The following is a 10,681-nucleotide window of genomic DNA, read 5'->3' as shown; positions in this document are numbered from 1 at the left end:
TTATGTGATTAACCATCCTATATAATAAAAGCCTAATGTTATGTGATCGATTAATTTTGTTATATAATCATCCTATATAATAAAAGCCTAATGTTATGTGATTAATCATCCTATATAATAAAAGCCTAATACGCTAAATGTCTGGTCATCTGTTCAACCAATCAAAGTGTAATATGCTAATGATATGCTAAGGCTGCTCAACTATTCTCTATGACGTGCACTGACCGCCAAGGGCCAGACAGTTGACCAGTCAACCAGTCGCTATGACGTGCACTGACCACTAGGGAGCAGATGCTCCGACTGGTAGGTTAGCTTGCTGCTGGGGTCCCACTGATCAGTACTGAGCAAGACGGGCAGGACATGCCCTGGAGCCCTCCCACGGGCTCTCCCCTGGTTGGCCTTAACACTGATGGGCCCCCATCGGGGCAGGCCAATTGGGTCCCATCCATGTATGAATTCATGCACTGGGCCTCTAGTGTCTTTAATAATGGCTACCACATACTAAGTACCTACTGTGGGCCAGGTGTGGTAGTAGGTGCTTATTGTGCTTGACTCTGACTCTTCTAACCTGTGAGGAACTGCCACTCTCCTCATACAGAAGTGAAGTTATGCTACTTCCAGTGGGTAATTTACCCAGAAGTGAGTCTCCAGTCTGTTTGCCTTCAAAGCTCCAACTTTTCAGCTGCTCCCAGCATTCAGGTTCCCTTAAAGGAGAACATTGCACATGCTTAAAGCAGTATCATTCTTCATGTGCTGCTTCTGAATTGCATGCATGGGTATTCGTATTTACATATCCAGATTTCCATTCAATGACACAGTAATTGAGAAAATACTACTGTTGGTTCAGAAGTTCATGAAACTAAAAAAAAAAGGCAGGGATGATAAATCAATAGCTATATATGCAACATTATAATTTCTAGATGGCAAGGTTAGTTTATTTTTTTGTAATAACATTAACTGCTAATGGACACTTCATTTTATTGAGATATAATTAACATGTAACATTATATTAGTTTCAAGTGTCACCTAATGGACACTTTTAGCAAAATTAATATAATCCTTCTGAACCCACTCACCTTAAGTGGAAATATTTAGGAAGTCTGTTCAAGCTAATGGCATTATATTGTCTTCTGAAACTTTTATCTTTCATAATTTCTAGCTAGACTCAGTATATTTTTTGTTTAAATATTATTTTATTCTGTTCTTGCTTTTAATACCATTTTGCCTTTAAAAAATTTGTTAAAGACTCTTTGAAGCTATTACTACCAAAACAGAACAGGACTTCTCTTCAGGCCCCTCTTTTCATGGGAAACTATTTTGAAGGGTTGTTTCCAGTGAGGTGATTTATTTTATTTGCCGCAGGTGTGCAGGGAGATAGCCGGGTGTGAACTGTGGGTTTGCCAGCCCCCATGGGGAGACAGGAAAGACCTGTCCAGCTGGCTTCATGTCTCCTTTCAGGAGGAGGAGTGGCCTCCAACCTCCGCAGGCCCTGATGTGCAGGGAACGCAGAGGATTTACCAAGTGGAGGTTTGTTCAGGTTTCGGAGTTCTGCCTGCTTCCTGGGACCAGGTCCTCAGGGCTTCCAGTGGGGCAGCCCAGGGTCCTCCTTGGCCTCAGCCGCAGGTCCTGCCCCGGCAGGAAGGCCTAGGCCACCAGGTATTCGACAAGAGTGTAAGCTTCTCACTGAGGTGTGAAGAATTAAGTTGAATTTCAAAGCAAGTCTGAAGAGCATGTGCAGTTCACATCCTATATGAGTTGATGCTGTTTCATATGTTAAGGAGTTCAGTGTCTGCAAGTGAAAGTTTCAGAGGAGTGTGGACCGAACCTTGATGCTATCAAAAAGAGATGATTATTAAATAGCTTCATATATTTCATTACTTTAGGTATCGCATGTGCCATTTCCACACTTTGTTGATATCTTTATATATATATATATTTTTTTTAACTTAGGTCGCACTGGAAGGTACACTCTCATAGAAAAATGGAGAGACACTGAGAGACATTTGGCACCTCATGAAAATCCCATCATATCCTTAAACAAGTGGGGGCAGTATGCCAGCGACGTGCAGCTTATTTTACGGCGGACGGGGCCATCCCTCAGCGAGCGGCCCACTTCCGACAGCGTGGCTCGGATTCCCGAGAGAACTTTGTACAGGCAGAGCTTGCCCCCCTTGGCCAAACTGAGGCCTCAGGTGGACAAATCTATCAAACGGAGAGAACCTAAGAGGAAATCGTTAACATTTACAGGCGGTGCCAAAGGGTTGATGGACATTTTTGGAAAAGGTAAAGAAACAGAATTTAAGCAAAAAGTGCTGAATAACTGCCGAACGACAGCAGACGAGCTAAAGAAGCTGATCCGCCTGCAGACGGAGAAGCTTCAGTCCATTGAGAAGGAGCTGAAATCAAATGAAATAGAAATACAGTTTTGGGAGCAAAAATATAATTCTAGCCTTGAAGAGGAAATCGTCCGCCTGGAGCAGAAGATCAAAAGAAATGATGTAGAAATCGAAGAGGAAGAATTTTGGGAAAATGAGTTGCAGATTGAACAGGAAAATGAAAAGCAGCTGAAGGATCAACTTCAGGAAATAAGACAGAAAATAACAGAATGCGAGAGCAAATTAAAGGACTATTTGGCCCAGATCCAGACTATGGAAAACGGTCTGGAGGCAGAAAAATTGCAACGGGAAGTCCAGGAGGCACAGGTCAATGAAGAAGAGGTTAAGGGAAAGATCGGTAAGGTCAAAGGGGAAATTGACATTCAAGGACAGCAGAGTCTGAGGCTGGAGAATGGTATCAAAGCTGTGGAAAGATCTCTCGGACAAGCCACCAAACGCTTGCAGGTAGGTACATTTTTACAAAGGGAATGATTTATTTATTGATTTATTTTTAAACAATGTGTGCACATTTAATTTGCAAACCAAGTGGCATATATATATATATATATATATATATATATATATATATATATATATGTTTTTTAACATATTTTATTGATATTTTACAGAGAGGAGGAAGGGAGAGAGAGAGAGAGCTAGAAATGTCGATGAGAGAGAAACATCTACCAGCTGCCTCTTGCCCACCCTCACCGGGGATGTGCCTGCAACCAATGTACATGCCCCTGACTGGAACCGAACCTGGGACCTTTCAGTCTGCAGACCGACGCTCTACCACTGAGCCAAACCGGTTTCGGCAGAATGATCTATTTAAAAGCATCTATTTTTGACATCTCTGATGAGTGACCGTTCTCTCTTACATTTAAAGATAGGCACCTGCCTTAGTGTATAACTTTTTTAGAATTCTCGTGACTTAACTATAAAGCTTAGATGTGAGACGTAACCAAAGAGAACTGTAGCCACACCGATCCTTGCCGCAGGAGGGCTGTCTCCCTGTGGCGGCGGTGGCGGTGGGTAATTAGATATGGGAGAACAGAATCTCAGCTGGAATGGTCACTAATGATGCGATAGGGAATCTCTAGTTTCTTTTTAGCCGAAAGAGATTACCGAGGATTGGTTTACCAAGGATTGTCCGGCCAGTTGGCTGCTTCTCTGTGGCTTCTTCATTTTGCTAACCCCACCTTCTTTCCTGGGGTGAAAATAGCCCCTTCCTTTCTCCCTCTCCCCATTGCTCTCCTTCGCTCTCCTGAGGAGCAGGCCCCAGAGGCCCCCTTTCGACTTTCCCCGCTCCAGCCCTCCGTCTAAAAGCACTTCCATGTCTTCGCATATACCCCCGTCGCTCACCTTAGGTTCCTTGAATACATATCCGTTCTTGAAAAGACAAGGTGGTGATGTTATGGAAGCTGATGTGAGAAAGACCCACCATTGATTACAGCATGGCTCCTTAAATTTAAATTAAATACTCAGTAGAGCTGTTTACAAGCACTAAGTGAATTTAGAGTTGCCCACCTCTCAGGTGCTCGACGGCATGTGTCTAGTGCCTCCTGTACTGGACAGCGCTGGTGTGGAAGCCTGCTGTTCAGAGTGCGGTCCATGCGGCTCCTAACACTGGTTAGTCATTCACAATCCACGTTATAACGAGGTCTCCAGTTACTAGCTCTAGCGGAGCTGTGTTAGTGTGAGCCGTTCCAGAAGCAGAGAAAGCTAAGGTTCCAGGAGGAGCTGGTGTGATTTCTCTGTCATTAACTATATTGTAGAAGGAGAGGTAAAACTACCCTCCCCCCAATTTTGAAAATCAGGAATTTCTCACTCTGTAGAAAGTTATCCTCCAATGTGCTGCCAGTATTTTGCTATTTGGATTCATTTTGACACTTTTAAGGGCACAGTTGGAAATGGTGTTGCCTTTGATATTACTTACAGGAAACACTAATTTATGACAATCATTGCTAGTAAATCCCACTACCTAGTGAAAGATACCTAATGCTAGTAAACTAGTAACAGCTCCAAGTACGTCCCACCCTCAAAGTAAGTAAACAACCACTCTTTCCTGCCCTGTCTTCCCTGCCCTCCCAGGTCCCCAGGCACCTCCAGCCCAGGTGGGGCAGGGAAGGAGAGAAAGAGAAAATCCATTTAGATCACAGAATGCTCTCCTTGCCTTAGGCCTTTCCATCTGTCCAGATATGATCTCCGTTCTTTAGGGCTCTTCATTTCTCAAAACTCGTTCTTCAGAAATTGCAAACCCCCGTAGTGAGAATCCTTGCTTCCCTCCTGCTATGCTACAAATCTCAGTAACGGACCTCATGGGAACTGTAACAGTTTACAGAAAACAAGAACCCTGACTCTCATGGACCAAAGGGCTATTCATCTTGCAGTCAGTTATGAAGAGGATGATAGGGACAGTTCATTGTGAACAGCTTAGCAAGCTTGCTGTAAGCTGGGATGGTGGAAGCCAGTATTTTATTGATGAGACCTATTACACTTACTTCATCGGGTGCACAGTGCAATCCTAGCAGAGGAAAGCATCACATTGAAGAGTCCAGGCTGTCCTTTATTTGCTTATTTTCGGCCCAGGCCACACAGGAAGTGACCTCTGTACCGTGGTAGCTCTAAGCCTGGCTTGTTCAGTGCTCCCGTGACAGCCAGCATCCGCCTCAGCCCCGCAGCAGACGGCCTGTCACCAGGACGGGTGGCCAGTACCGAACCTCCAGTTAATAACTCTCACTTCTCTCCAGGACAAAGAACAGGAGCTGGAGCAGCTGACGAAAGAGCTGCGGCAAGTCAACCTCCAGCAGTTTATCCAGCAGACGGGGACGAAGGTGACCGTGTTGCCAGCGGAGCCCATTGAAGTAGAGGCCTCCCACGTAGACATAGAAAGGGGTAAGATGTGGAGAAATCTGTTTTTGTTTTTTTGACTTTATTGTCACCTGTTGACTTTGCATAAACGTGTGGCACTCAGTAAAAGTGTCATCCTAACCATTCAAAGCTAATCCTTTTGGGCCATTAAAAAAAAAAGTTTTTTAATGTACGTACTGTTTCTGGGGAAAATCAATATTATTTACATTATTTATTGACTTGAGTGAGTCCATGCGGCTCCTAACACTTAGTCACCCAGTACCCACAGCCTATTGTAATTGCCTCTATGTATTCTTGGATTCCTCGGGGCAGAAAAAGTCCTAATTGTTCATATTGCTAAGTACTCCAGCTGATGAGTACATCTGATGACTCTTTGTTTCCTGTTTAGAGGCGGCATTCCAGTCCGGCTCCCTGAAGAGGCCTGGTTCGTCCCGGCAACTCCCCACCAACCTTCGGATTCTGCAGAACCCTATCTCGTCTGGTTTCAATCCCGAAGGCATATATGTATAACAGTGTCTCTCTTTGGGGGAGAGACCCAATAAAGGTACCACGGACCGTAAAGATCCTTTCTTTGATTTGTGCCAATGATAAACAGAGATGTATTTCACAGGCCACCGTTTTCGTTTCCTGTCATAAATCGCATACCACTTGGAGCCATACCCTGTGCACTGATGCTAAAGAACAAAGAGACTGTTTCCACCCATGAGCAGTGTTGACATTTTTATCCAGCAGCTGTAATGCAAAGCCTTCATTTTTATGTGTAGCCTTTGGAGAGCATTAGGAAAGTATTATTCTGTGTGTATACATTTAAAAAACAAAAGTGACTTAGGAGTGAAGAGAAGTATGCGGCTGGCTTAGTTTAATTTATTCCATGTAGCCAATTAATGTGTGAATATTGGTGTCTTACTGTTTTTTATTAATGCTTACCTTGTGACCGAATTACGTTATGTACCTGTGATTATGACTGTGCATGTGGCCAGACTCCCCACTCCCACCCCACCCCGTAGAATGCTGACTTACAAGCGTCAGAGTGCGCTCCACCATCGAAACGAACTCCGAAGAACCCCCTTGGATTTGCTTTGTGACGTGTCCCAGCCATTGCTTACTTGGTTGAAATAATTCAGCATTTCTTTTAATCCAGAGTTTAATATGTTTTCTTTACAATATTTTCAGTACATGAAGGACCACATACCAGAACAGAAATACTTTCGTGAGGTAAATTATATGTTTAAAAGTTTTGCAGTGCTCCCAGCACTGCAGGACAAAGATGTGAATGCTGAGTATCGATTCAAACAGGCAAGGGGGTTCCTGGTACATTATGTTATGTCCCTGCCCGGCCTTATTCTTTTACTATCCCGGGTCCTCAGAGTTGCCATAATATATAAGTTAGAGATTTCTGAGGACCAGGTCAGTCTCCTTTAGGAAGTTTGCTGTAAGGGATACATTTTAAAACAGCCCACTTCATTTGTGTAGTCTCCCGGTGTAAGCGCCCACGGGGAAGGTAGTACTTGCACATCATTTCCTCTGTACCTTATAGACTATTGTGATCTCTCCAATCACTTAGAGAGCGAGAAAGTGGGTTGGAGTTAGGTACTTTTTACCAATGAAATAAAGTTAAATTCAGTGTTCTTTTTCGTTTTTGAGCTTGACTTTTATAGGACATTAATCTCCATTTGTATATATATATATATTTTTTTTTATTTATGAAACCAAAAATTAGTCAGCAACCCTTTCATGAGTAGTGATTAACTTAAGACTCACAAGTGATATCTAAAGGGATGTGGTCAGATATCTCTTAGCCATTTTTACATTCCCTCTGATGTAATTAAGATCTTTTTCTGAAATTTCTAGTTTTTCATTCTGAGGAAAATACATCTCTCTATTTCTTACATGCAACAGAGTAACAGAGGATTAGTGTTTTAATGCCATGGTAACAATAAAAAGATGTAAGTCATAGCTTATGCATGAGGTCAACTTTGAATGTTTTAAATGCATTTGACTTATTTTTGGTTTAATGAATGCTGTGAATGCTGCTATATTTAGATTTCCAATGGAAAATTACAAGGATGGCTATGAAAATATATAGAAGCTTCTAGAGAACTGAAGGTAAAATGTAGAGTTGCCTTTTCTAGTCCGGCTAAATGGCAGACCTCAACTAAAGGTATTACTTTCTTTGGGTTCTTGGAGTTACTGAGTTGACCTTGCCATTATACTATTTTGCAAATGACTTGAGAAATAACCGATTCTTATCTAAATAACCACAACCTATACACATTTGCTCTCAATTTATAATAGTTATTTCATATTTACATATGGTTGAAAATTATGAGAATTAAAAAAATCAAAATAATTTGTAGGTTTTGTGACAATAATGATTTATGTATGCCCGATCTATGCCTTATTTTTAAAGGATTCCATCCTATACTAAGAGTCATTTTGTTATTGTTATTCAGAGAAATTGTGATCTTATTCACAAAGAAAAATATTTTTGTAAATCGATCACATTCTATTTAAATAAAAATGTTAAAAGGTATGTTAAACTTTGCCGTTTCAAATTGTAAAGATGCTTGGCAGCTGTGAGAAACACAAAGTCAGTACCGAATTAATTGTTGTAAATTCTTACCGGCATCAATCTGTTGTAGTAACTAAAGGGAGACTGGCAGCACCTTCCACCTTGCAGTGGCCCTGGGTCCCCAACCGTGCATCACGGTGACCTCTCTGATAACTTCATCTGAGCTCTCAGGCTGCCAGGTAATCTCTGCAGATCTAATTACAGATACAAATATTTCCTAGATGAGGAGAGAGAGCAACATGAATTTGATGAATGCATTAAGCAGCCCTGCTTTTTAATCAGTTCTAGTACCTCTGGAAGCACACCTCTAAGGAATATTTTCTAAGTCTGTTTCTAAAATAGCGCAAGGAAAACCCACTTCCCTAGAACATCTTAAAAAAACAACAACACACTTTAGTTGTTCCTGATCATTTTTATCCATTGTGAATATGAATGAGATCGATTAAGTGCCACATCTTTGGATATATTGGTGAGGACTGGGCGATAGTATACAAAAATACCAAATATAAAATTTTGAATCTGTGGAATATTCAGGTTCTAAATACTAAATTAGATGACAAGTTCTTTGTTTATTATACTGCAAGTTACTTTATTGCCGTTTTCTATAAGTATTAAATACATTGGAAGATAACATTTTTTTACCAAGGAGTAATTTGAAATAGCATTAGTACGTTAGTGTCCCTTTAAGTATCTACCTTCCTCAGAAGGATCTGTAGTGGGTTGCCAGGGTCCTTTTGTTGTTCTTAGGCGATACTTTGGCTTGTTAGCATTTGTTTGTTTGTCTTGATGCACAGAGAATTTACATGTGAGACTTTGGTTGGTATTAATAGGAGTTACCCATTCAATCCCCCCAGTCATCACTGAACTAGCCATCAGCTCTCATACTTCAAATTAGTCATAGCCATAAAGTAGAGCTTAGACAACACTGACACAATAAAAATGTAGGATGACATGAAATGTGAAGTTTAACAGTGTTCAATAAGAGCAAATAAGGATTTGCTTCCAGAGCTACATTTTTTTACCTGCATTAAAAGGAAATTTTCAAAAAAAAAAAAAATTTCTTTGTGAATAAGAGCAAAACAGTCCGTAGAAAAAAAGAAATTGTGTTAAAGCCTTTTCTGTGAACGTCTTTCCAAATTAGAACTGTAATAATGGATTGAGGAAATACTACAGAAAAAGCAAAAACGCTTGATTTCAGGTATGCAGAGGGCGTGGGCAGATGGGCAGTTCCCCGTGTGCACTGCCTTTGGAAAAATTGGGCCTTAATTTATATGTAAATAGTAATGCTGTGTTCACATCCCCCTTCTACCTACTAAGTTGTCTTTGTTAGTCTCTATTGTGTAAAATTCCACTCGTAAGTATTACTTTTGTATTATGTCCATTTTTTAACTGCATGTTTATACTCTTTGCTACAGTATTGTTGAGTTTTGGGTAGAGGCCATCAGCTGTATGGAGAAGACAGAACAATCACTATTTATTCAGAATTGCTGCTTTACATTTCCAGAAGAGCTTTCGGTGCCAGGACACTGGCCGCTGGAAAGCTGCAGGAGTTCTATTCCAATGCATTTTATATATTTTTAGAAACCAAATAAATGCAGATAACTATTTAGTATACTAATTATATTAAACCAGCAGAAATATAAAGGCAATAAAGTATATACATATATATATGGGGGGAAGGGAGAGATTAAAAAGGTTTACAACCAGACACGGTGATAGCCCTAAATGTATTTCTCAGTCTGCCTTTCTTTATTGACCCCAGGAGGATTTGAGTTGTGCAGCTTTAAACAGAAAATCACCGCGTTCACTAATTGTGAACATCTAAATATGCTTTTAGTACTGCTTTGCTTATGTACAAATAAAGTATCTGTAGTCTGTATATTATATGTAATTATTCTTTTCTTTCGACCTTCACTTCAAAGTGTATATTTTCTGATTATTGTCATGAGCTGTAAAACAGGATATCAATATCTGACATTTTCCCAAGTAATAAATTTTCAGGATTCATTGGGGCATTACATTGCTGACTTGTTTCTTATGTGTTTACTATTTTAAAATAATAATTTTATTTCCTTTAAAAGATGCCAGAGACAGTAAGTCTGCATATCGGTAACACAAAATTACGTTTTTCTAAAAGTAATATTAATATAACTAAAAAATTATCTATTGCTGAAAAGGGAACTGTCTCATCCAAGTGAAACTGAATTAAGAAACTAAATGCCTCCCTTTTAATTTCAAAAGTAAAAGAGAAATTTCTTGTCACTGAAGCTCTGTATTCCCAGATCTCCAAAACCATAAGGGAGAAGAGAACTAACACTTTAGTACCTACTGGGTCGGGGTACACTGGGAGGGACATTCAGTCCCCCAGCGGACTTCCCCAAATCACACAGCTGAGGAGTAGTTTACATGGCATTGAATCTGTGCCTTTCGAACACTAGGGTGCTTTCTTATATTCTACGGTGAAGCTGCATAAGCTTACCAGTGCCCATTTTCTTCATTTAATCGCTCTTGAACGTGGAAGTATGTAAATTGTCATTTATATGTGTAATTTTTAATCCTCACCCAAGGATATGTTTATTGATTTTTTTAGAGAGAGGAAGGGTAAGAGGAACATGAATGTGGAAACATCCATCGGTTGCCTTTCATATGTGCCCCAACCAGGGACAGAACCTGCAACCTAGATAGGTGCCCTGACCTGGAATCGAACGCAAAGCCTTATGGTGTATGGGATGATGCTCCAACCTGCTGAGCCACCAACCAGGGTATCATTTATATAGTTTTTAATAGAAGTTGGAGCTTGGTCAAGAAATTACATACATGAATAATCATTATAAAAGCAAAGATTAAAGGAGAACATAATTTA

At 40.5% G+C, this 10,681-nt stretch overlaps 1 protein-coding gene across 2 annotated transcripts in view; it reads left to right on the top strand.

Moving 5' to 3' along the window:
- Positions 1 to 9,836, top strand: part of RASSF8 (Ras association domain family member 8) — a 96,720-nt gene extending 86,884 nt beyond the window's left edge. For both annotated transcript variants that reach the window (XM_084877252.1, XM_084877251.1), the window contains exons 4-6: positions 1,951 to 2,840; positions 5,126 to 5,270; positions 5,635 to 9,836. In XM_084877252.1, coding sequence (XP_084733378.1) covers positions 1,951 to 2,840; positions 5,126 to 5,270; positions 5,635 to 5,756 — 1,157 coding nt within the window. In that variant the 3' untranslated portion in view covers positions 5,757 to 9,836. The remainder of the gene's footprint in view (positions 1 to 1,950; positions 2,841 to 5,125; positions 5,271 to 5,634) is intronic.
- Positions 9,837 to 10,681: the final 845 nt, after the last annotated feature.

This window comes from Pipistrellus hanaki, assembly GCF_964339955.1.
Source record: "Pipistrellus hanaki genome assembly, chromosome: 3".
Taxonomy (NCBI): Eukaryota; Metazoa; Chordata; class Mammalia; order Chiroptera; family Vespertilionidae; genus Pipistrellus; species Pipistrellus hanaki.
The sequence above is the reverse complement of the archived record's forward strand: the minus strand, read 5'-3'. Positions and strand labels throughout refer to the sequence as shown.